The sequence below is a fragment of the Erythrolamprus reginae genome, chromosome 1 (genome assembly GCF_031021105.1).
Source record: "Erythrolamprus reginae isolate rEryReg1 chromosome 1, rEryReg1.hap1, whole genome shotgun sequence".
In the NCBI taxonomy this organism is placed as follows: Eukaryota; Metazoa; Chordata; class Lepidosauria; order Squamata; family Dipsadidae; genus Erythrolamprus; species Erythrolamprus reginae.
The window spans coordinates 383,292,531-383,320,185 of NC_091950.1; the positions used below are offsets into that span (position 1 = coordinate 383,292,531).

General features: G+C 37.8%; 1 protein-coding gene across 2 annotated transcripts in view; it reads right to left on the reverse strand.

Moving 5' to 3' along the window:
- FANCL (FA complementation group L) overlaps positions 1 to 27,655 on the reverse strand; it is a 60,815-nt gene that overhangs the window by 27,704 nt on the left and 5,456 nt on the right. The window contains exons 2-7 of one of the 2 annotated variants that reach the window (XM_070734783.1): positions 26,926 to 26,984; positions 22,727 to 22,787; positions 19,743 to 19,799; positions 17,549 to 17,646; positions 15,366 to 15,462; positions 7,077 to 7,145 (exon numbers count right to left, since the gene is read on the reverse strand). In XM_070734783.1, the coding sequence (XP_070590884.1) occupies positions 7,077 to 7,145; positions 15,366 to 15,462; positions 17,549 to 17,646; positions 19,743 to 19,799; positions 22,727 to 22,787; positions 26,926 to 26,984 (441 nt within the window). The remainder of the gene's footprint in view (positions 1 to 7,076; positions 7,146 to 15,365; positions 15,463 to 17,548; positions 17,647 to 19,742; positions 19,800 to 22,726; positions 22,788 to 26,925; positions 26,985 to 27,655) is intronic. The other variant, XM_070734784.1, reaches the window with a different exon arrangement.

Genomic DNA, 27,655 nt, shown 5'->3' on the forward strand with positions numbered 1-27,655 from the left:
CTTTGGGCCCCGAGTCTGCGGAGAGGGGCGGCATACAAATCTAAATAAACATAAACATAAACAACATAAACATAAGCAATGCTGTGCAAAGTGCAAAAAACGAGTAAGAAATAAGTAAGAAATGAGTAAGAAATAACAAACCAAAAATAAACACCGCTCACTACACTCGCTTGTTTTCGCTTGATACTTATTCATTCCTTGCAAGAGATCACATTTTATCTATTATCGTTTTACTAGCATTTGTCTAACTTAAAGTCTCGATTTTCCCATCTTTTGCCAATTTCTACTAAGATAGACAAATCTACTTGCTGTGTTTTTTGCTGTTTACATATAACTTGCAATTGTTCAGTCGGTTTTCTTTGTCAAATATGACTACCCTGGTATTTGATATATTAGTTTTGAGATTCCTTCTCACTGTATCTTACAATCTATCTAATATTCACTAATCACTCCAGTTCTTCAACTAATAATGTGGAATCATTTATATATGAATGGAAGTTTCCTTTACTGTGAAATACTCATCTCATCTATAAAATTTAAGTGAAACTACTACTGCAAATGATCTGGACAGTATGCTCTTGATAATGCATCTGGCCCTTTAAATAAGCCGAGACAACTGTTTTCCAAACACTTTCTTGTGAGGTCTAGTCCATTTCCTGCCAAAGCCCTTCCTATAGGTAATGTAAACTAGGAATCCAAAGTTCTCTCTATGGCACAATATTTTGGGCCAATAGTTTATTTCTAGAATTCTCTGCTCCCCCAATTGAGTGATGACCTTGCATAGGAAGTACAGATGCTCTCAGTGTACATAAAAGAAAATATAGATTTGTCAAGAATCATGAGGTACAACACTTAATGATTGTCATAGGGGTCAAAGAAGCAATGAAGAAAATTAATCAATATTAATAAAAAATATTAAGGATAAAAGCAACAAGTTCCAGTCACACAGTCATAAGTGGGAGGAAATGGGTGATAGGAATGATGAGAAAAAACTAGTAGTAATAGTAGTGCAGACTTGGTAAATAGTTTGACAGTGTTGAGGGAATTATTTGTTTAGCAGAGTGATGGCATTCAGGAAAGAACTGTTCTTGTGTCTAGTTGTCTTGGTGTGCAGTGCTCTGTAGTGCCATTTTGAGGGTAGGAGTTTATGTCCAGGATGCGAGAGCTCAGTAAATATTTTCAAATATCAGTAAGACAATCTACAGTGTTGTCCAGAAACATCTTGGCTCAGGATGGTCCTAGCAATAGCTCTAGGTAGGATGACATACTAATAAAGCTTCATGTCATTAATTTGGGGGTAAATGATAACTCATGGATTCTGTTGTGAGTGGTCCGTGTACGGCTCAGCTGGTCATGGATTTAGAGGACAAGGAGACAGTACTGGCATCGCAGGCCAGTGTTCTTGCCATCTGAGTCCGAGAGTAAGAATGAAGAGGAGTTAGGGACAGAGGAACCACCAGAAATTTTAGTTCTTTAAAAATGTAATAATTAAATCTTTATTATCTCACTATGAATGTAGAGTTGGTGTTATTTGAAAAAATATGCTTATTTATTTATTTATTTATTTATTTATTTATTTATTTATTTATTTATTTATTTAGATTTGATTTGATTGCCGCCCCTCTCTGTAGACTCGGGGCGGCTAACAACAGTAACAAAAAACAGCATGTAAATCCAATATTAAAACAATTAAAAACCCTTATTGTAAAACCAAACATTCATACATGCAAACATACCATACATGAATTGTAAAGGCCTAGGCATGCACATCCACACAAAAACACCTCAGTAGATTATACTTTGAAAGCTTTATACCACAATTGTTTTCACGGAAAGATATTTACTGTATTAATATGTTAGTACTTATGGCATCCCATATTTATAATACTTGACCATTATTTTATTTATTATTGTTAAAATATTTATATAGCACTTATTTGAAAAGCTAAAGTGGTTTATACATTAGTAAAATAAATAAAAACTAAATTAAAAATAGAAGAATAAAAATAATTTATTAAAAACATAATGCAACATTAGGAAGTTATGATGGGACAACAAAAATATAAAAAGGTGAATTTTAAAACCTTTAAGCTATTAGTATTGGGCCTGATATAACATTGAATGAAATGTCAATTTTTAAAGTGTTATACTTTGATGGAATTAGAGACCACTCATTGCAGGATGCTAAGATGCCTGACTGCCTTCACAGTGTTTATTGCTTTTATATCATTTTCCAAGCAGTAAAAGGTAACAAAAAAAGGTAACACTCGGCGAAACCTCTGGGTTGGCACAGGAGTTCATGGCCACCATGACAGCCATGGACCTGACTCAAGTAGTACAGGGGCCGACTCACGAGGGAGGGCACGCATGATATTTCTTCCTGAGCAATTGAGTAATGGTCTGAGACTAAGGGGCTTAGAAGCATTGCCTTTGTCATGGTCAGACTATTTTCTACTACGGCTTGACTTCCTGGCTCCAATCCTTCCCCGCAGGGAGGCGGAACCAATGAAGATGTTCCGCCCCAGACGCCTGATGGACCCAGAGGGCTTTCAGACGGCGCTTGGGGTTATTCCAGAGGCACTCGTCCACAGTTCGGCGGAGTCTCTTGCTGAGGCCTGGAACAGGGCTGCGGCGGAGGCTCTTGACCGGATTGCGCCTTTGCGACCTCTCCGTGGCGCTAGACCCCGTAGAGCCCCATGGTTCAACGAGGAGCTCCGGGAGTTGAAACGCCATAAGAGACGTCTAGAGAAACGATGGAGGAAGAGTAGGTCTGAATCTGACCGAACACTTGTAAGAGCTTTTATTAAGACTTACAAAGTGGCGCTCAAGGCGGCAAGATGCGCGTACCATGCCGCCTTGATTGCATCAGCGGAATCCCGCCCGGCCGCTCTGTTTAGGGTGACCCGCTCCCTTCTTAACCAGGGGGGAGCTCGGGAGCCCTTGCAGAGCAGTGCCGAGGGTTTTAACTCGTTTTTCGCTGATAAAGTCGCTCAGATCAGGGCCGATCTCGACTCCAATTGTAAAACAGAGTCAACTGACAACGAGTCAGTCGAGGTGACTGGGGCATGTACTTGTCCACCTGTCTGGGAAGAGTTTGATCTGGTGACACCTGATGAAGTGGACAAGGCCATTGGAGCTGTGAGTTCCGCCACCTGTTTACTGGATCCGTGTCCCTCCTGGCTGGTTTCGGTCAGCAGGGAGGTGACACGGAGCTGGGCCCAGGAGATTACCAACGCTTCCTTGGGGAGGGGAGTTTTTCCAACACTCTATAAAGAAGCGCTTGTGCGCCCCCTCCTCAAGAAGCCTTCCCTGGACCCAGCCGTACTTAATAACTATCGTCCAATCTCCAACCTTCCCTTTATGGGGAAGGTTGTCGAGAAGGTGGTGGCACTCCAGCTCCAGCGGTCCTTGGAAGAAGCCGATTATCTAGGTCCCCAGCAGTCTGGTTTCAGGCCCGGTTACAGCACGGAAACCGCTTTGGTCGCGTTGATGGATGATCTCTGGCGGGCCCGGGACAGGGGTTTATCCTCTGTCCTGGTGCTCCTTGACCTCTCAGCGGCTTTCGATACCATCAACCATGGTATCCTTCTGCGCCGGCTGGAGGGGTTGGGGGTGGGAGGCACTGTTCTCCAGTGGTTCTCCTCCTACCTCTCTGGCCGGTCGCAGTCGGTGTTAGTGGGTGGTCAGAGGTCGGCTCCGAGGTCTCTCCCTTGTGGGGTGCCTCAGGGGTCGGTCCTCCCCCCCGCTATTTAACATCTACATGAAACCGCTGGGTGAGATCATCCAAGGACATGGGGTGAGGTATCATCAATATGCTGATGATACCCAGCTTTACATCTCCACCCCATGCCCAGTCAACGAAGCGGTGGAAGTGATGTGCCGGTGCCTGGAGGCTGTTGGGGCCTGGATGGGTGTCAACAGACTCAAACTCAACCCGGATAAGACGGAGTGGCTGTGGGTTTTGCCTCCCAAGGACAATCCCACCTGTCCGTCCATTACCCTGGGGGGGGAATCATTGACCCCTTCAGAGAGGGTCCGCAACTTGGGCGTCCTCCTCGATCCACAGCTCACATTAGAAAACCATCTCTCAGCTGTGGCGAGGGGGGCATTTGCCCAGGTTCGCCTGGTGCACCAGTTGCAGCCCTATCTGGACCGGGACTCATTGCTCACAGTCACTCATGCCCTCATCACCTTGAGGTTCGACTACTGTAATGCTCTCTACATGAGGCTACCTTTGAAAAGTGTTCGGAAACTTCAGATCGTGCAGAATGCAGCTGCGAGAGCAGTCATGGGCTTACCTAGGTATGCCCATGTTTCACCATCACTACGCAGTCTGCATTGGCTGCCGATCAATTTCCGGTCACAATTCAAAGTGTTGGTTATGACCTTTAAAGCCCTTCATGGCATTGGACCAGAATATCTCCGAGACCGCCTCCTGCCGCACGAATCCCAGCGACCGATTAGGTCCCACAGAGTGGGCCTTCTCCGGGTCCCGTCAATTAAACAATGTCGGTTGGCGGGCCCCAGGGGAAGAACCTTCTCTGTGGCGGCACCGACTCTCTGGAACCAACTCCCCCCAGAGATTAGAACTGCCCCTACTCTTCCTGCCTTCCGTAAACTCCTTAAAACCCACCTTTGCCGTCAGGCATGGGAGAATTGAAACATCTCCCCCTGGGCATGTTTAATTTATACATGGTATGCTTGTGTGTGTGTCTGTTAGTATATGGGGTTTTTTTAATCTTTAAATATTTTAAACTTATTTGGATTATTTATGATTTGTTTTACTCTGTTGTGAGCCGCCCCGAGTCTTTGGAGAGGGGCGGCATACAAATCTAAATAATAAATAAATAAATAAAACAAAGAGCAACAGCATTTTTATTGGTGAATTCTCCTCGCCAATCCTTAAGAACATCCTGTTGATACAACCTAGATGAGATCACATAACAGCCAGGGATAGTGTCCTCCATCATCCTGGCGATGTGAACTGAATGAGATCATGTAGGCACGAGAGGCCTGCTTGAGGTAGGCAGTTTGCTGCACACAACCTCTTCACGATCTCTCTTTCTACAATATTTGAAAATGCTGCTATTTCGACCAATTACAAGCCAATTACAGATTGCTTTTTATTAGGATGTATTTGTTCAGCTTATAATATTAAAAAGAAAATCTTAATGAAGATGTTGTGGCTTTTAGGAAAATGAATGAGATTATTATAGGTTTTAACAGGTCCTGACATAAATATTCACAAACCTGTATAAAGATTTTTTTTCAATTTTATATTAATATAATAGACAGATTAAAAGCTTAATGTACTATATTTTGCTTAGAAAACAGATGTTATTGAATTAGAAGGCTGGTAACATCAGGAAAAAGAAAGATTGTCCAGCTTCGAGGCTACAACCAAAAGGAAACCATATGTTAAAAATTTAAAACTATGTTGGCCAGTGGCGTAAGCCTAATACCATAAGAGATTGTGATGTTAATCATAATCATAATTCATATGTTAATATGAAAATCAATAAAAAAATTATAAAAAAAAAGAAAGCCAATAAGGTGAGCAAATTATATTTTGCTTTTTCCAAATAATACTGCCAATTATCCATTGATTAGGCATTGAATGTAATACATGGTTTTGGAAATTTGGATGAGACAGGGAGCATGAACTATATAGTGTCATTTTAAAATTCAGAATCTTGAAATTTCATATAACACACAGCCATTTCAGCCTCTATTTAAAAAGTGTGTGTCTCTGTGTGTATTAGGGTTGAAGGTAGCTATGCTTTCTTGTGCTGCTCTCTTTCCTATGGCATAGAACAATACCAAAAATGTTCATTTTACATTTTATATGAAAAGGATGAAAAAATTAAACATTTTGCATTCTTGCCAGAGGGGGGCATCCCATCAGCAGCAGAGATTTTTAATTGTGTGAAAATAAAGTATGGTGTGCAAAAATCTATCTTTAGCAACATTTTCTATCAGGATAAGATATAGTATTCACTATGTCATAAGTAATTTCTGATTAGATGCATCTTGTAACTATTTCTGCCCGTCTCAGGTGTACCTTATTAAAGGTTTCAAGTCATCTTTATATATTCACAGAATATTTCTAAAGCCACCACAATGCTGGCTGAGGATTTAGAAACTGTGATATGCCTGCATTCAAGTCATCAGACCTATTAAGAAACAATGAGAATTTCCAGTAAACTCTGCAATTAACTTGAACAAGAAGCTACAGAATCTGAATTATCATAGCCTTAGAAGCAGAAATTATATATTGCTAAAGTGCTCTCTGAATGTTGAATGTCTAACTGGTAGGCTATCAATAGCCCACATACACTTTAATCTGTTTTGCCCCAGTAGTACATCTTTCACTATCAGTTTTTATTGCAGCTTTCAGATTCTATGTACATCCTCCTTTATTTTTATACAACTCAAAGCAATAAACCTTCTGCCCCCTCCCACCCACCCCTCCCAAACACACAATAACCACCCTGTGGAACAGACTGGTCAGAGAGAATGAGTAGCCCAAAGTCACCCAGTTGCTTTGCACAACTAATGTAGAATTTACATCTCCTGGGTTTCTGGTCTAGCATTTTGGCCACTACACCAAACTAGCTCTGTGTCTCAAGTTACACATGTTTATTTTTAGAAATATTAATACCTATGAGATTGGAGATAATTTTTCCACCACAAAATAGGATTTAGAAGTTATGTTACGCTAATGAAACAAATTTCAGTAACCACTTGGCTTGTGAATAATTCCTATTGAACTATTCCTACTGTTGGATATATATCCATAGGATTCACTGGGGGGAAAAAATCTTTTTTTCTTTCAATTTTATTTTATTCAAAACGATGAATAATTCACATACAAACATAGTCTTAAGGCAGGAACTCATTTTACGGTTTACTGGATACTATATCATTTATATTATAGTCAAGATTAATTTAAGTTAATTAATTTAAGTTAATTAATCTATACAGTAGAAATTGTTTAAACTGTATATTAGATATGATCCTAACATCTTCGAAAATACATACATAGTTCACAAGGGAACAAATGGATGGTTGCTTACCTGTGGAGTCCAGGAAAAAGAAAACTGAACTGGTAAGTCAATAAGACAGTATGGTTGTTCTCTAGGATACTGACACAGAAAGAAAACAATAACTGAAATGTTTATCACATATGAGATTTTTTTTGCAGAAAAGCAAACAATATATTAAAATAAACAAATTACCTCTTTTTCATAAACAGAAAAGCCATTCTAATAATTAATTACATTTATATGCTACCTAATTCCCAGCAACTTCTAAAATACTGTATAAAGAACGTAAGGATTTTTCCAAATATTTTCCTAAATGTAGGAACATATTATTTAAAACTATTTTCTTGTTAGGAAACCGTTGGGTCATTCAAATTTTAGATTCAAGTGTAAAGAAGTTCCTTATAGTTAGATTTCTATAGCATTATTCAGAATTCATCCAATTCTAATAAAAACATATTTTACATGGTATTTTAAAGTTGCTATTTACCAGTAAGAATGAAAAATGTTTCCAATGTAATCTTTTTTTTAAAAAACTGAGTTGTCTAGCTTCACAGAAGCTATCATTCACGTCCTACTACTGATTTCATTTTATGCACGTCTGTTTATATGATATGCACATGTGTACACGTGTGTGTGTATTCACACGAACACACATTATAGACACACTCACATTTACTCTTTCAAAAATTCTGTTCCAATTGATATGAGCTCTGTACATTGAAATAAGAACAGCAGCAATAACGCTAATATGGCTAACACTAAAGTATATGCATTGATTAAAATATCAACTCTTCTCTAATTCACCTTAACAAAACTCATTAATAAAACTCATAACATCTGATATGTTTAGAGAAAGCAAAGTTAAATATAAACATAATTTAAATCTCCCGAAATAAAACTACCCAAATATTGGATACTTGCCACCTACCACTTTGAATAATGTACTATTCTGCTCTGTTTTTAGTCTCCCTAACTTAATTCAGTAGTAGACCACATCCAATTGACTTTTATGGTAATGAACTTCAGTTTCTCTGTAACTTTATATCTGCCTCTGGTAATCTCCCACTGATTCTTCACACCTGCTCCTCATCTAGGTTACACTCAAATTTATTTTCATTTCTCTGGCTACTTGGTATTCAAATTTGCACTTATATTTTATTATGTATACTATGTTTTATGTTCCCTGCTGTACTTTCCATTTTAAAAACAAAAGTTTTATGGCTTGCAAAAGCTCTTATGCTTTGTTGTTATGATATTTTCAGTCAGTTACATTAATAACTTTTGAGCAAGCGACAAAATAGAAAAGGAGTGATTAAGGGAATTCATCTGAATCACAGATGAGATGCCATACACCATTTTTTCCCTCTGCAAACTACGTTTTGGATCTGGGAAAATAAATTAAGTTACTTTAAATATCTAAATCTTGTAGAAAACAATACTGAATTTAAATAAAGAATCTCTCCATTTTCAGCCTTTCATATATTAGAAAAAAACCTCAACCAAAAAAAATATATGGCAATAAGTTAATTTTGAAACCTAATATGAATTTGGTAGTAGATAGTTCAGCAATGCAAAGGATTTGTTCAATTGGAAGAATAACAGGAACATTCAATGGAATTTACTGTTTATTAAAAGTCCAATAATTATACAAACTGAAAGTACAGATCTTACGTTACTGGTTACTAATACAAATATCTTACATTTCTTCTGAATATATTAACTTAATTATCCAATATAATTATGCACAGATGTGTGCGCGCACACACACACACACACACGCACACACAGAGTACATATGGCTCCTGTGTATACCTATAGATTTTTACAATTTACTTAAATTTCTTATCGTACCTACAAAAGGGATTTTATTGATTATAATTTTAGAGTGTTTAATTTTAATGTTGACTTCTTACTATTATATTGTATTGTTTTTATGTTGTTGTAAACCGCCTGAGTCCTAAGGGATTGGGTGGCATAGAAGATAAACAAACAAACGAACAAAAATTTTCCATAAAAATAAGTTTTAATGGTAAAAATGTTGTAAGAAAATTGGTAATTCCATATGCCTTTGTAAGTTCTCTTTTTAATTTAAGAATTACAATATTAATCACCATTATCAAACATGTATCCAAATATGTAACCAACATGTATATGATTCAGACACTCCAAAGATTAAAAAGTAATCATTTAATTTAGTATTATTTTATTCTAACGTAGAATACTATAGTACCTAATAATTCTTTAAAGGAAATAAAATATACAACATCTCTCCATAACATTTCAAACAAAGTATCATTTAAAGTACTGCTTTATTAATCTGAAATTTTATTGTTTCATTTTACTAGCATCATGCATGTCTGAAAATGTGTATTCTAAATATTTTGATATTTAGTTTTGCAATCTGAGAAATATGAAAGCTTCCTCTTGAACTCAAAATATTTTTATGCATATTAAAATTGTATTGGCTACATACAAGTTTACATATTATTCTGGATTTTTTGTTGTTATTTTTGTTGTTTTTGTATTTTTGTATTGTATTGTCTTTTTGTTTTTGATATGTATTTTTTTTAAAAAAGAAACTTAATAAAAACTATTTTTAAAAAAATTGTATTGGCTACAAATGCTGCTAAAGTAATTTTTGCTTTCTTCTGAAATAGTGTACTCCATACACAAGGTTAGTTTTTCAGTAAAATCTTCAATAATACTAGAAAGAAAAATAAGAAGTAAGCATTAAAAACTTAAATGAGGTTTTAATATTAAATAAAAGGGCTTCAGATATAATGCCACAATTCTAATAAGTGAACTCCTACTACTGAGAAATATGGCATGAACATAACTCCCTCATCTACCCTTAGAGCAGCATAATGTAAATTATTTGTTACATTAAAAAGTAGTTTCTTTCATTTTTCTTCCCATATAGGCAATCAATGCCACAACTGTATTTATCAAATCATCACTATGGGAAGAGGGAAATAAAATTCTATGGACTCTATTCACATTATGCATGATTTTATAAATCTCCACTAGGTTTGTGCCTGTAAACTGTGTTTGGAAGCAGGGGAAAATCAGCATAAGTTAATGGAGGAGAAAGCAGAATTGTATCAATTTCCTTTCTAAATCCACATAAAGTTATTTGTTCCATTGAAGAAACAAAGAATAAATAAAGGATTCCCTGAATTGACATTTTATAATTTTAGAATACTTTAAGACAAGAGGATATTTTACATTTATTGATTACAATGAGAATTCAGTTTAACATATGCTTAAATTTCTTCTTTTGAAATCAATAGCCATTGAATGCATTTCATTTTGGCAGATTTGTCCACACAAAAAATATTGCTTTTGTTTCTTTAAATAAATGTAACATATGAATGAACTGCTCAGAACATTTATTACATAAATTACTACAAATCAAATTCCCATGTCATCAAACACACGTTTCATATATTAATTTTCTCCAGTGGCAAGTTTAAATGCCAGACACATTTTTAAAAAGGACAAACACAATTGATCCTTTCATCACTATAATCTTGTGAAACAGAGTTGATTGATGATCATGAGTTTCAACTAGATACTAGCATAATCTGTTCTTTGCAAGCTGCAACTAAAATAACTTTCCAGCCAATATTTTCATCTTGGATAACATAAAACACAGAATTTGAATTTTCTTGGTTTAAGTATTATTTTATAAGTACTGCCTCAAGAGGCATAGACACCATTTTAAAACTTTATTCCATAATATTTAATTAAATGTACATAAACACATTGAATTAACTTAAAATATTTCATTAAAGATTTCATTCAAGTGTTTGCTCTTCATATTACTGATTAGAAAAGAATATGTATATGACAAATTAAGAAGACAGCTATTTCATTTTAAAAGCACTATAAAGTGCGTTCTGCAGCGGATCTAGAGTACAATCCTACCCCCAGTTTTGCAATTACCTAAAACCACCCGTCTGTTTTGTGAGCATGCTTAGTTAATAAGGCTTTCTAACTTATAGTATTTATTGTAGACCACCTCTACTCAGATTCTGTGCAGTGGGTGCAGGGGAAGGCTTAGCCTAATGCCCAACCTCATCCCAAATTAACATCAAAGCCACAAAGCTAACTAGCTAGCCATCTTCCAGGATTCATTCCAACCCAAAGTGCAACTGGAAAAGAATGACTAAAACATCAGCAAGGTAATGGCCAAGCATATATTTAGAGCAACATATTCCACTGTGTAAAGGCTGATACAGAAAATGCCTGCCTTCTGACTATACTCTTTTTACACATAGTCCTTGTTTAAGGACCCTAATTGGGACTAGGGGACGGACAGAAAGGTAAGGCAAAGAGTAGAGAAATATATTTCAAGTCAGCAAGCTGTCTACTCTTCTACAAATCAAGACCAATTAAATTGCACCAGCAATGGTGAAGGAAAAAGGACTACCTATAGAAACTGCTTGCTTTATTCCCCTCCCCTACTCCCCAGCAGAGGAGAGATTTGGGACAAAATGACTTCTAGAAGGCACTGTAAACTGTAGTGTACCAGGGCGGGGAGCCACTTGCTTTTTAAATGTAGAAGAGCAAACCGCTTACATTTTTACAATCCCTACCATGTTTCCTTGAAAATAAGACAGGGCCTTATATTTTTTTTTGAACCCCAAAATATGGCCTTGGCCTTATTATCAGGGGGGGGGGGGTATTATTTTGGGGGGTGCAATAGGAAGCAAGCATGAGGTTGGATGTCCCATCACCACCGCCTCCCCTCTCTGTTTTTGGCGCCAGACGAGCAGCTGGCCCACCGCCTCATGAAGCAGGACTCTGCAAGGCTTGTTGAGCCATTGCATGCACAAACTCCAGGATTGCCACGAGTTTCATCATATCCGCACAGCTGAGGTCCTACTGTCATTCATGCACGCAACGGCCCAAGCCTTGCAGATCTCCTGCTCCATGAGGCAGTGGTGGAGACGTGATGAGTCTCACAGACTCATTTCTGGCAGGCGGGATGTATTGGGATGCAAAACACGCATCTTACTATACACTTATAGCTCTGTCACGCTCCTCGGTGTTGTGTCCAGAGAAACCCATTGTAAAAGAAAACTTCTCACAGGTTCAATCAAACTTCTCGAACGCGGGATAAATTTTCTTTTACAATGGGTTTTTCTGGATACAACACCGAGGAATGCAACAGAGTTACAAGTTCCAGGTAGGATGTGCGTCTTGCAGTGGGGTGCAATTGGGGGGTGTTAAGTTGGGCAGGGCAGGGTGTGAGATGCGCATCCTATCTGGGCCTTGGAGCTCAATCACGTTCCTGGTGTTGCGTCCACTGACTTTCCCCTGCCTCCAGCTCTTGAGAAAAGCAAGTGGGGGAAGAAAACTCTCGCAGGCTACAAGAGGAAGCCAAGCTGATAGCCAAACTTTTATCTATGGTCGGCGCAGAAGCAGCCGGGCACGGGTGTGCTTGTCTCTTCCAAAAGCGCACAGACATGCTGGTATGCCGCTGTTTCAGCATGATTACCGCACCGAAACATGGCCGCACCTGCGTGTCCACACGCAATTTTGCTACCTGCCCAGGTGCAGTAGCATAATTAACCTGGACTCCATTAGTACTCAGAGCCACAGGGGCGAGCACACGTCACTGTTACACCTTACCAGCCCCCTCTGGTGGCAGTACCTGGAAACAGCAGACCAGAAAAGAACGAAATGGAGAGAGAAAGAACTGGAGAAGATGAATGTACAAAATATAAATGCACTCAAATAGAAATAGAATAATTGTGACAAAAAAAGCAAAAGTAATACCAATAGTAATAGATGCTTTGGGTGCAAGCCCAAAACAACTGGAGCATAACTTGAACACCATTGGCATTGACAAAATAACCATCAAACAATTTAAAAAGGCAGTTTTATTCAGAACTCCTTACACCCTGCAATGATATCTTTAACAACATCAAACATCAACATCTGCCTAAACTAGAAAGAACTCAAAAGAACTGAACACCTGGTTAACTAGGCAACAAACTACAGTAAGAGAAGAAGTCATGGTTATGGTAAGAGTATCTAAGTAGAGGCCGTAAAAGATGTTCAATGGGACAAAGGTGGAAAAAAAATCTAATGGTAGATTTGGAACTGGGAATGCTGCTGGCAACAGTTTCCAAAGACAGTTTTATGGTGACTCAAAGATGCAGAAGAAAATTTGGAACAAACAGCAAAGAAATCCATGCGAAAGGATAGATTGTGAATAGTCAATTGAAAGGTAGCAAGCTGCAAAGATGTGACTACCTGGGGAGTTAATGATATACTGTACTTATTGGAATAGTGAGCTTCTCTGCCAAGTTTTAAGGGGTTGTTACAGATAGTAAAAAGTGGACGGCAGGGGTAAGTGTGATTTATAGTGAATGATAGGAAACTGAAAGTTTTCATGATGATTGTCATTTTATTGCATGGTCCACCAATTCTTGCTTGTAGGCAAATGGTATCTCTTGCAAATCTTCTAATGAACTTTTCTTGCTACTTTGTTATGTCGTTGTTTGCAGTCAATTTGTACAATCTTCTAACCAGGTGGTCTATTATTTCTTTAGCTTCCTTGCAGAAGTGCATTGCAGTCTAATATTATTATTAAATTTATTTGCTGCCAATCTCGCAATCTACAGCTGTGTGATCAACAATGGCAATCATTACATTGTTTTCTCACTGTTTCCCCCCAGTTACTTTTGTGGGGAACTGCCAAGAACTCACTGTCACCTCCATCATTATTCAGCAGTCTCTTGGCTGGAAACCATTTCCTGAGATGTCCAGACTCTTGCAACTCCTCTTCAATCTCTTTTCCGTAATTTTCAACATCCATCTCCCCATTGTCACATCCTAACAACTCTCCCTGCAATACATCCTCTGATGTCCCATACCTTTTCAACTCTTACTACAATACTTCATAACTTGCTCTCTAAGTAAAATAATTGAGTCTCAGATAAGTATCTGAAATCCAACTGAATAGAAATAGAGAAGCCAAATTCTCATATCAATCTAGAACATTGCCTAGATGGGATGATTAATTCCTAAAACTAAATCCTCTTGGTACCATTAGCTCCTTTATATTAGAAACCTCTGTATCAGTGATGGTGAACCTTTTTTGACTCAGTTGGCAAAAGGATGTGTCCGTGTAGGATAGCGTGTGCGTGCCCACATCCATAATGCAATACCCTCCCCTGTTCAAGAGCAACCCCCATGCGCTGCCTCCCCCATGTGAATATCTCCACGCACTGCCCCCCCCCACGCGTGCACACAGGTCTCATTGAAGTTTTAAGTAGGCCCACTGGAACATTTTTCGCTGTTTCCAGGGTTCAGAAAAGCCTCATGAAGCCTTGGGACGACCAAAAATGGGCAACTGAGCCATTTTTCGCCATGCCCAGGGTTCAGGAGGCTTTCCTGAAGCCTGAGGAGAACGAAAACGTCTGGAAAATTAGCTAACCAGCGTGCACATACAAACAAAACGAAAACGTCTGGACATACAAACAAACGAAAACGTCTGGAAAATTAGCTAACCAGCGTGCACATACAAACATAGAAACAAAGAAGACTGATGGCAGAAAAAGACCACATGGTCCATCTAGTCTGCCCTTATACTATTTCCTGTATTTTATCTTACAATGGATATATGTTTATCCCAGGCATGTTTAAATTCAGTTACTGTGGATTTACCAACCACGTCTGCTGGAAGTTTGTTCCAAGGATCTACTACTCTTTCAGTGAAATAATGTTTTCTCACATTGCTTTTGATCTTTCCCCCAACTAACTTCAGATTGTGCCCCCTTGTTCTTGTGTTCACTTTCCTATTAAAAACATTTCCCTCCTGAACTTTATTGAACCCTTTGACATATTTAAATGTTTCGATCATGTCCCCACTTTTCCTTCTGTCCTCCAGACTATACAGATTGAGTTCATTAAGTCTTTCCTGATAGGTTTTATGCTTAAGACCTTCCACCATTCTTGTAGCCCATCTTTGGACCCGTTCAATTTTGTCAATATCTTTTTGTAGGTGAGGTCTCCAGAACTGAACACAGTATTCCAAATGTGGTCTCAAATGCACGGTAGAGCTGCCATAGAGCAATGCTTCGCAAGTCCTCAGATATGGCTCTGTGTGCCACCTGTGGCAAGCCTGCTATATATTTGCCATCACTGCTCCATATCCTTTAATTAACATGATTTAAATTGAAAAAAAAAGCAATTCTTAAGTTACAAATGATTATATATGATAATTCAGTCAATCAATAGCCATAAAAATCTTGTGTGTGGTAGTTTCAAGTTATTATTTTTCCCCAACATTTTAAAAACTCTTACTTTTGAATTTAATTTTAAAGTGATTTGATGATCTCGACCAGAAGAATCTTCAGCTTTTAACCTGATGGTACTAAAAGCAGGATCAATAAACAGAACCCTACAAAGAAGAAAACAAGTTTATTTATTTATTTATTACTTAGATTTGTATGCCGCCCCTCTCCGAAGACTCGGGGCGGCTCACAACATGTAAAAACAAATCATAAGCAATCAGACAAATTTAAAATATTTAAATATTTAAAAAACCCCATATGCTAACAGTCACACACACAGACATACCATGCATAAATTAAACGTGCCCAGGGGGAGATGTTTCAGTTCCCCCATGCCTGACGGCAAAGGTGGGTTTTAAGGAGTTTACGGAAGGCAGGAAGAGTAGGGGCAGTTCTAATCTCCGGGGGGAGTTGGTTCCAGAGGGCCGGGGCCGCCACAGAGAAGGCTCTTCCCCTGGGGCCCGCCAACCGACATTGTTTAGTTGACGGGACCCGGAGAAGGCCCACTCTGTGGGACCTAATCGGTCGCTGGGATTCGTGCGGCAGGAGGCGGTCTCGGAGATATTCTGGTCCGATGCCATGAAGGGCTTTAAAGGTCATAACCAACACTTTGAATTTTGACCGGAAATTGATCGGCAACCAATGCAGACTGCGGAGTGATGGTGAAACATGGGCATACCTAGGTAGGCCCATGACTGCTCTCGCAGCTGCATTTTGCACGATCTGAAGTTTCCGAACACTTTTCAAAGGTAGCCCCATGTAGAGAGCATTACAGTAGTCGAACCTCGAGGTGATGAGGGCATGAGTGACTGTGAGCAATGAGTCCCGGTCCAGATAGGGCCGCAACTGGTGCACCAGGCGAACCTGGGCAAACGCCCCCCTCGCCACAGCTGAAAGATGTTGTTCTAATGTGAGCTGTGGATCGAGGAGGACGCCCAAGTTGCGGACCCTCTCTGAGGGGGTCAATAATTCCCCCCCCAGGGTGATGGACGGACAGATGGGATTGTCCTTGGGAGGCAGAACCCACAGCCACTCCGTCTTATCCGGGTTGAGCTTGAGTTTGTTGACACCCATCCAGGCCCCAACAGCCTCCAGGCACCGGCACATCACTTCCACCGCTTCGTTGACTGGGCATGGGGTGGAGATGTAAAGCTGGGTATCATCCGCATATTGATGATACCTCACCCCATGTCCTTGGGGTAACTCTTTTAGTAATCCATTCGTATTAATTTTACTAAATATATTAATTGGAAATCTATGACAGTCCTTTTTGCTGTTAAAAATTTACTGCTCCTAATATGTAAGTAAACTATTTGATTCGGTCACATAGTTTTTTATTTATACTATGTGTCAGAAGTCATGCTGTGGAAATGAATACCAGTTTCAGTTTTCTATCACTGGAACCTTTGGCATATAAAGTTATACTTCTGTCAGCCTTTATTTCTCTACATATTACACTTCCTGGCAAAATTTTCATCCTTTTTTTGCAGTTGCTTTTTATATACTGATCCAAGAAAAAAAGGTGGGCTTTTCCTGGAGTTATAAAACTAGCTTTAGCATACAATATTTATATTTCACAGAAAATGTTTTTTCAAATAAGTGAAATAGTCCAGAGCCAGAATTATTTTAAAAATTTATTCTAGAGGTACATATTCAAAATGGTAATTAGGAGTGAGAATAGCAGATTAATTGTAACCCCTTAGGGTTATTTCTCCCAACTGCCTATCCATGTAATATTTCTTTTTGCTTGTGCATTTTAGTCTGCATTAACCATATTAGTCCAGGCAGTCACTACTGAAAGTTACTAAGGTGAGATAGGTAGAAATATAAAGGCTGGTTTATCACATCATGGTATATTCTACCTGATTTTCAAAAATAGAATGACTGTTAAATATCAGTTCAGGTACAGAGCAAGATGCCCAAAATACTAATATCTTAAAGTAAAGCACAAGTTTTGATCTAAATAATCAAATTCAAATGAAGAGTTATTATAAGTATAAATGACGTCAACTTTTATATAGTATTAAGATTTTAAACTTTATTAAATATTGATTAACTATAACTATTTAAAAAGCAAAACTGTAAATACTGAAATAATCAGAGTAAAATCCAGTATACTATATACAGTATAAATATTTTTAAAACTAGCAGGTTAACTTTTTGGTATTTGCAGAAGATAATAAACATGAATACTTATTCCATCCCAAATTTTCTATATCTCCGATGAGACCAGAATAATATTGTGGAGGTGGTTGGGCACACAATTCTTCTGTGTTTTTCAAAGCCAGTTCCTGTATTAAAATTGTTTAAAAAATTGTTTGATTGATTTCTATCCATCCATCCATCTACCAAATCTATCTATGAATCTTAAAATTAAAACCAGAAATGCAACTATTCACATTACTCAAAAATAAAGTTGAAAATAATCAAAGTGGTTAGGTTCAAGTAATTGTTCATCAATTCATAAACACACAACTACCTGAAAGTAAACCCAATTTAGTTGGGTTCATTTCTCATAAATATTAATTGGTTACAATTATAGTCATGACAATTTTAGACAGATAGCAGCAAGGTCTCTTTGCTAAGACAGAAAAACCTTAATCCATTAAACTGCTTTTAAACATTTGGCTAGCAACCTCTCCACATTTTAAACAGGTATTATTTCATGCATATATGCATATACTGTATATGAAGTATGTATCAGAGTTTAAAAAATGGTAATAGTCAAACACTCTGGCTAAAAGCACACTTTAAAAAGAAAGGTATCCATTAAATCTTAATAGGAATATACAGAGAAAATTCTCTACATCAGCACAGTGATGTTGAGTATAGTACAGCTTTTTAATTGCACTTTGTTAAAAAAAATAAAGCTGAGAAGGAATTTTGGTGACTATATTTGAGAATAAAAGATAAAATAAATAAATTAAAAGTAATTTGATAACAATCTCATAACATTTCTTGAATTATTTTCCTCTTATTATTGTTTTCCTCTATCATCACCCATGTGCTCAAGATATCTAAAAACGGAGAAGACTACAAAATCCAATTTCAATTCTGTTTCTAAAAGTTCAATTTTTACAGGATTATCTGTGATAAATACAGTGTTTTCTCTAGGTAATGTACTCATACAAACCACAAGGTATGCAGCATTGCAATGCAGAATTTACACTTATTTTTTTTATATTCAATAGCCTTGCGCGGGATGAAACTGGCCTTTATGCTTTAATCTTTTTTGATAAAATCAAGGTACAAAGATGTGGATTTAATAGTACAGGGAGGGAAGGGCATATCCTTAGAAAACAATTAAGATACAAAATAATAATTAAAAGATAGGATTTTTCATGGGAGTTAAGGGACTAGTTAACATGAGCCTTACTTGTGCTCTTTATAGTCTTCTTTTAAGGGCTATATGAGTGCTACAATCAGGGAGCAATCAATCTTTAAAAGAATTAATAATTTTGAAAAGCTATAAAATAATGAAAGGTATGAAACAGTCTATGATAAAAATGTCAGAAGAATTACCTAAAAGATATACTTAGACCACATTATATGCTGTATTTACTACAAAGGATTTTCTTGAATGGCATTCTCTAAGCAGCAAAATACTGTTATGCTTTAATGAGAAAAGTTAGTAATAATTGGACACTAAACATTTTAAACAAAATATTATTTACAGACTCAGAAAAGGGAATTAAAAGGGGAAAGAACACCAAAGCAGTGAAGTTTGCTACAAATGAAAAATTTGTGTTTTATTTATGACATGAATGAAAATAGTTATTGTGGAACCTGTCACCAGACTTAATTTTACTTAAGTTATTATTTCTACTTACCACTATAAAATCAGAATGTATTATTTATTATTAATTTATTAAACTTACAGGCCATCTATCCTACCCCAAGATAACAAGATTCTGATACCCCATATCAGAATCATGCAGTGTACATGGTAGTGCTCAAGAATGTAAATATATACATAAGCTACTAGATTCATATAGCTAACCCTTAATAGGCACACAAGAAGAAAAATGGACATTCAATACAGGCACTCCTTGTTCTGTCTTATCAATATGGATCTTACCCATGAAAAACTGAACACTATTTATTGTTAACAATAAAATAATTATTTAGTTTGCGTATTGACTATTCATCATTACAAAAATGATTTTATAATAGCTAGTTTTGCAGGAATAGATTTATAACTTTTGACTTTAAAAAGTTAAATTTACAAACAATAGCATTATTCTGTACAGATAACTATTTCCTACAAGCATTTACTTTTAAATGTAGGCATTAAAATTATTAATGAAATGTATCCCATGCTCACTATAGCATTAATATTAATCAACAAAGTGGTATCAGTAGTTTTTTTTGCAAAATTGTAACTCACCAAAATAGTCTTCAACTCTACCATGAAACTGACTAGATCTGAAGAATGTTCCAACATCTGAAAAACATTTTTTTGTCAATGCCGTTATGCAATTTCTTTTTATATTATGGTAGATATGGACTGTTCTTTCAACATTACCTGGCAACTAACACTCATAAAGTGAGGTTGAAGACTCACATAAAATTAGCACTGGGGTATACTGGTAGTTCTCATTATGACCATGTATCAGTAAAATGGACATTGCCAGTTGAGTAGATTTCAACCACTACTGCAAAAAATCCCACTATATTTTGGATACACACATTATTTTTTATTTTCTGATTAGGAAAAGTGGAGAAGGTTGAAAAAAAATATGGTCCCCAGTCCATGGACCAATACCAGTCCATGGCCAGTTAGGAACCAGGCTGCAGAGCTCGAGGTGAGTTGAAAACATGTCTTCCACAGTCAGATATGGAGTGAGTCTGCAGGGGTTGGGACTGAGACAGGAGAACAGTGTTGCAAAAGCCAGTGCAAAGGTTTCCTGCCAGCTCCTTGTGCAACTGGCTTGCCACTCCTGGGTTCCATGTCCTTCTTCCTCCTGCTTTTGTCACCTCTTCCTCCTCCTCCTCCTGGTCCTGTTTCCTCTTTCTCCTACATCTTCTTCCTCACTTTCGTCCCCTCTCCCTCCTGTCACCCCAACTAGGTTCACACTCCCTTCATTGCAGCTCTCCAGATTTGCAAGCGAAATGTATGCCAGTCCAGCTTGCAACCAAGGGCTCCCCCAAAGTCTCAATGGAGGGTGACCTCCAAAGTGTGTGGGGGTTTTTTTTTCCCCTCAAGGTGCAAATAGGACCAGAGAGAAGCTATCTGTCCCCTTAAGTGCTGCATCGCCAAGGGAATCGTTCTCTATTTTGAACCTTTTCCAAGGCTACTAAGCTCCTTTATGCTTCAACTCGCATTTCTTATTTTTGTTTTGATATTCAAGGATGCCCCATGCATTTTGCCCACATCTTGCCTGCTTCTCGCAGTTTGGTGTTATGTGCTTGTTTGTTTGTTTGTGTGTGTGTGTGTGTGTGTTTAAAATGCTTTCACGCTGAGTCTCTCTCTCTCCAGTATAATTATTTCATTATATATTACAACTCAATCTGTATAGTCTGCAGGACAGAAGGAAAAGGGGGGACAAGATCGAAACATTTAAATATGTTAAAGGGTTAAATAGGGTTCAGGAGGGAAGTGTTTTTAATAGGAAAGTGAACACAAGAACAAAGGGACACAATCTGAAGTTAGTTGGGGGAAAGATCAAAGGCAACATGAGAAAATATTATATTACTGAAAGAGTAGTAGATCCTTGGAACAAACTTCCAGCAGACGTGGTTGGTAAATCCACAGTAACTGAATTTAAACATGCCTGGGATAAACATATATCCATTGTAAGATAAAATACAGGAAATAGTATAAGGGCAGACTAGATGGACCATGAGGTCTTTTTCTGCCGTCAGTCTTCTATGTTTCTATAATAAAGTGCACTGTTCATTTATTTATAAAATGTACAATAAATGTAATGTCCTTGAATCATCCTGATAAAACACACACACACACACACACACACAGAGGTCCATGGAAAATTTGTCCCTGGTGCCAAAAATGTTGGGGACCACTACACTAGAGTACAAAGCTATTTCCTGACAATAGTTCTATTAATATAGACAATGAAGGTTACACAGGTAGTTCCAGAGATACAACAGTCAATTACAACAGGTATAAAGTTATGACAGATATCCCAAAAGCACATATGATTCTGTTTCAAAGTTACAATAATTACAGTGCCCGTGATCATTTGCCCTTATGACTGACCACAGGAATGCTGAATGCCCCCCCCTCTTCTGCCCTGATGTGACCCCCCCTGCAGCACCTGGGCCTGATCCTCATGTCTCTTGGAAGCAGTCGTCATTTCCTGCCCTGATCAGCTGCACAACAGGAGATTGAAAACCTCTCCTGGCTTTTGTTTGGGAAACCAGATCCTGGATGCTAAGGTGGCAGCTTCAAGGTGAGTTTCCCCAAACACAATCCTTGCTTTAAATTCTTCATTCAAGCATTTTTTTAAAATGTTTTATTTCCTTATTCAATAGATCTTATTGCTCTCCATTTCTGTTATAGACATATAACTCCAGAACCTAATTACTTATTTACTTTATTTATTTCTATTTATAAGCCGCCCAACTCCTTCTGGACTCTGGGCAGTGAACAACAATATAAAAAAAAGTAAAAACTATTTTTAAACCCTTAATATTAAAATATTCATATCCATTCAGCTGGGGCAAGATGGAGTTGTTCACCAGCCCCAGGTCTGCTGGCAAATCCATGTTTTCATGGCCTTTCAGAAAGCCAGGAGGGTGGGGATTGTGCAGATCTCCCGGGGGGGGGGGGGGGGGGTTGATTCCATAGAGCCGGGACCGCCACAGAGAAGCCTCTCCGACGTGATCACGCCAGCTGACATTGTCTAGCCAAAGGGACCTTGAGAAGACCAACTCTGTGGGCCCTAACTGGCTGCTGGGAGGTATGCAGCAGAAGGCCGTCCCGTACATAATCTGGCCCTAAGCCATGTAGGGCTTTAAAGGTGATAACCAACACCTTGAATTGTGTCCGGAGACTGATTGGAAGCCAGTACAGCTCACGGAGTGTTGGTGTGATGTGGGTGTACCTAGGTACACCGACAACAGCCCATGTGGCTGCATTTTGGACCAGTTGTAGCCTCCGAACACTTTTCAAGGGTATCCCCATGTAGAGCACATTGCAATATTTGAAGCTTTCCTCCTTCAAAGAAACCTTCACTGTTGGATTCTCTTTGTCTTTAGAATTAAGGGCATAATTTGTTGTACTTTTGATAAAACCCATAATCCATGCACTATGAAACATTTCAATAAAAATCAATACAGCAGTCATGATTTTCAAATAAACATAGAGCCTAACATTTTTTTTTTTAAAAAGTCTGAATGGGTAGGTACCTGCTTTAAAATCAGATGATATCCATGAAGCAACTTTTTCAGATGCCAGCTACATTGAATCCTATAGAAATAAAATGTTTCCATGATCAATTAAACCTAACATATCATATATACATATATTGTACATTGGAAAGAGATAAAATACAGTAGCTCATAATTATTTTTAGTACTTTGCATCTTATTTGTTAACATCATCTAGAAATTTCCTATTATGGAGCAACACATCTCTACAAAGTGTTATCATACAGTATTTGAAAAACTTCTATAAAGCTTAAAGCAAGCCCACGATTTACGACCACAGGTGGGACCAGAGGTTTGGTCATAATTCAAGCACCTACATGATCAGACCCAATTTTTCATGTTTCTGAATTGTTGAATCATGCAATTTTTAAGGTATCCCATCATGTATGCTTCTGTGATGGGGGTGAGGGGAAGTCTGTGACATTTAAGTCACAGTCCACAAGGAGTCGGGCAGCTTAAAAGTTTAATAAATTAAATTAAATTAATTTTTTAAGCCATAAAGCTCCCTTTTTGAGGCCATCGTGACTTTAACAACAGGTTATAAATTGAGAACTACCTATATATGTTATATTTAATAAATGTATGCTTTGGAAATTGGTACGGCTCTGCAGTGCGATGGCTCTAAAGCTGAAAAGGTACTTCAGAGAGATCATGGGCATGGTAATTGTGCAATTTCAAGGAAACCTTGCAATGGTGATACTAGGGAGCTTCAGTATAGTGGGCATGGACAAGCTCTCAGTGACTTCTTATCTCAAAGGATTATTTTCCTGCGACAGGTTCAGTATGGGGCCAATGCCTACTCCAAAGCACTTTTTTGGCTTGGATTTGAAGCACTATAAATCTGTAAAAGTAATGCAAACTTTTTAGGTTTTTAAAAACCCAACTATTTTGTTGCATTTTCTAAGATGCAATTTCATTTTTACACATTAAACTTTGCAAGAATAAATACGGTTAAAAAGCAGCATATTTCAACCAAGGGCTCTTACGAAAGACACTTATGAAACTTATGAAGCTCTGATCCTCCTATTTGTTCAATTGAAATTCCTGGTATAAGAATTGCTGCAGATAAGCGCTATGTTCACAGTACATTATTTTATTTTATTTTATTTTATTTATTTATTTATTTATATTTCACATTTTAAACTCCCTCAGAGAGGTGCTCTGGGCAGTGAATAATTTAATCAATAAAGTTAATTAAAACTTGTGTATATTCCTAAACACTTTTTGCCTGTGAATACAAAAGATTAATATCATTTCACACAGGATTTAAATCTTTCTCATGCTTTTCGATTTAGAGAGCTTTCCTTCCTTCCTCCCTCCCCTTCCCATTTCCTTCCTTCTGTCCTTCCCCATTTCCTTCCTTCTTCCCTTCTTCCTCCCTCCCTTCATTCCTTCCCTTCCTTTTTTATTTGACTCCTAGAGCCACCCAACTCAACCAAGTGAGTCAAGGAATTTAAGGAACAAGATTGCATTTCCTGTTAAAAAACAAACATTTATTTTTCATTTTGTTTAATTTTTTTTAGTGCCAGCTGACTGCAAAATGAAATAGGCATCCAAATAAAAATCCCTGAGTGCAATTTAGGAAAATCTTCTTCCTTCACAACTGGCATTTCAATGATTTTTTCTCTTTCCCTGCTTACTTTGTACAGAACAGCTATTAAGAAAAGTTGCACCATTACCACTTAATAAATCTTTACTCTACTAACAGATAACGCAGATGTGCTATTATAGTTTTTGCTCTTCACAACATGCCAATTTATTTTCAAACAATAGGAGCTTGTGTACAACCAAATTCTTTTAAAATGGGGAGATCTGTGCTGCTTGTTATCAGAATTGGGTTTTTTCTTGTTTTGCTCACCCAAAATTAAGGTGCATCTTACATGCTAATGCATTTTATATTCTGAAAAATACGGTATGTCAAAAATTGACTTTTGGCTTTACTTTGATACAATTTTGTAGAGGTAAATGGCCCCCAGATCTATTTTATGTAGCATTCCTTACTTCATTGATATTTCTCAGGGACCTTAAATTTTACTCAGTAACCAAATTCTTTTCCAAAGGAAGTTGGCATCAAATCACAAGTTGGAACAGACACAAGTATATAAGTCTGTGAAAATACAAAGAAATCACTTGTACAGATGGGAAAAAAAGAAGGCCAAAGTTTGCTCCATGTATAGAAAAAACGGATTGAGACCAATGAAAAAGATAGAGACCTAAATTTAAAAGGGCCAGGCACTTTTTCTTCCTCCATCCAACCTCCCAGAACAAAATAGCACCCTAAAGCCTGCTTTTCCCAACCTTTCCTCCATTTCACCCAGAATATGAAATATCAATGAACAAATGGTGATAACAATGTCAGAATTAAGAAGACACTCTCCCTTTGAAACATCTTCAGGTGCTTCCTCATGCCTTATCTTCCCCACTTGTTCCCCTTTCTTTTCCTTAAATAAGGATGCTGTGTTTTGTTAGAACATAATCAAATTTTAAATGCTGGATTTTGTGCATACAGTGGTACCTCGACATACAAGTCTAATTCGTTCCAGACCCGAGCTCGTATGCCGATCAACTCGCATCTCGAACGAATGCCTTTAGACTTTGTTTTTCGCACCGAGATAACTGGAAGCAAGGAATTCTTGCGCTACCTATGGAAGCTCGGCTTGTATCCCAAATTTGAGCTCGGGTGTCGAACAGAAATTTTGCTCGCGTCTCGGCTCGTAACTTGGAATACTCACATGTGGAGCAGCTCGTATCTAGAGGTACTACTGTATTTATAAAACTTTAAATCTTAAAAGTCCTAGAAAGCCAAATTTGGGCTGATTCTTAAACATCTTGCACAGTGTAAAGTATGATTCAAACAGCATGGCTTGTTTGAGAAGTGAGACGTACAAGTTATCTTACAAGTCAATCTGGGAAGAGTAATGATGCAGTAACATGGGGCTTGAGTTGGTAGGAATATCCATACATTAATGCAGAATTTAGAGATTATCTGAAAAACAAGTGCATCTTGATGTAATAGATACATCATACAAATAACATGCGCTATAAAGCAGAACATTGTATTACGTATCTTACTGTCAAGTTGGGAAAGGAAGATATTGCTTCTTGAGAGCAGTGAAAATATTTTAGTTTTCTAACAGTCAGTTATTACCTGAGTTTAACTTCAGCTTGATTCTAAGACCAAATTCAACTTTATATTTATTTATTTTATTTATTTATTTATTGGATTTGTATGCCGCCCCTCTCCGGAGACTCGGGGCGGCTAACAGCAATAATAAGACAGTGTACAATAATAATCCAATACTAAAAACGATTAAAAACCCATTAATATAAAAACCAAACATACATACAGACATACCATGCATAAAATAGTAAAGGCCTAGGGAGAAAGAGTATCTCAATTCCCCCATGCCTGGCGGCAGAGGTGGGTTTTAAGTAGCTTACGAAAGGCAAGGAGGGTGGGGGCAATTCTAATTTCTGGAGGGAGTTGGTTCCAGAGGGCCGGGGCCACCACAGAGAAGGCTCTTCCCCTGGGTCCCACCAAGCAGCATTGTTTAGTTGACGAGACCCGGAGAAGACCCACTCTGTGGGACCTAACTGGTCGCTGGGATTCGTGCAGCAGAAGGCGGTCCCTGAGATAATCTGGTCCGGTGCCATGAAGGGCTTTATAGGTCATAACCAACACTTTGAATTGTGACCGGAAACTGATCGGCAACCAATGCAGGCTGCGGAGTGTTGGTGTAACATGGGCATATTTGTGTATTCTGCACGATCAGAAGTTTCTGAACACTTTTCAAAGGTAGCCCCATGTAGAGAGCGTTACAGTAGTCGAGCCTCAAGGTGATGAGGGCAAGAGTGACTGTGAGCAGTGACTCCCGGTCCAAATAGGGCCACAACTGGTGCACCAGGCGAACCTTTATAGTTATGTTTCTATAGTTCTAGCCCCCGGAATTAGAAAATATTTCTTTTTTTTCCTTCATAAATTGTATTAAGTGTTCTTAAATGATGACTTGACTAATTACATTTGAGTTAACTAGTATAAAGATCAACTAGTAACAATTAAGTCAGTAAAATTTCTGACATATTGGAAATATCTTCAAGTCAAATTAATGATCATTCCTTGTAGGAAAATGAAATGATTGTGAAATGAAAACAGCATGTAAAGCAATTATGCTCCTCACCTAGCATTTTTCAACTGACCATCCGTTGGTAACAATATCCTTATGTGGAAGTCTCTCCCCTGGAAATACAAAATCAATATTAGGCATAATCTTTTCAGATACATGTATTTAGCAAAGCCTACATGCTTGAGTATATCAGGGACTTTTAAAGATATGTTCTAATATTAATTTTTTACATTTTTACTTTAATTTGCATTTAAATTCATTTATTTAAAACCTACACAGTATATTATACAGTATATACAATAATAAAACTAACACTATGGCACTAAATTGTCAATATAAAACAATAAATATTATTTGGTCAAGAACAAGAAACAAATGGACCAATAGTCAGACTTTGCATAGGTCTTCTACATATGATTTGATAAAAGAAAGACATGATTGAAAGGGGGAAAAAAGAAATTAGGAGCAAATCCAAAAACAGTCAATACTGATGAATATAACCTATAAAAAGAAAAGTTATTTTGGAAACTTTCCATAATTTTGAATAGTGGGAATGGGGTCCTGAGAGAATAAGAAAGAATGGTCTATTCCAGATCTGGGCATTTTACAGCCCATGGGCTATATCCAGGACTTTCTCCCTTTCTGGCCTATAATGGCAGTGGGGGAGGCAAGGGGCAGTGGTAGGACAGTGGCCGTCCATGATAATCCCAGCTTCTCTTTAAAACTACAGGTAATCTTCAATTTACAATCACTCTTTTAGAGACAATTTGAAGTTACGACACTG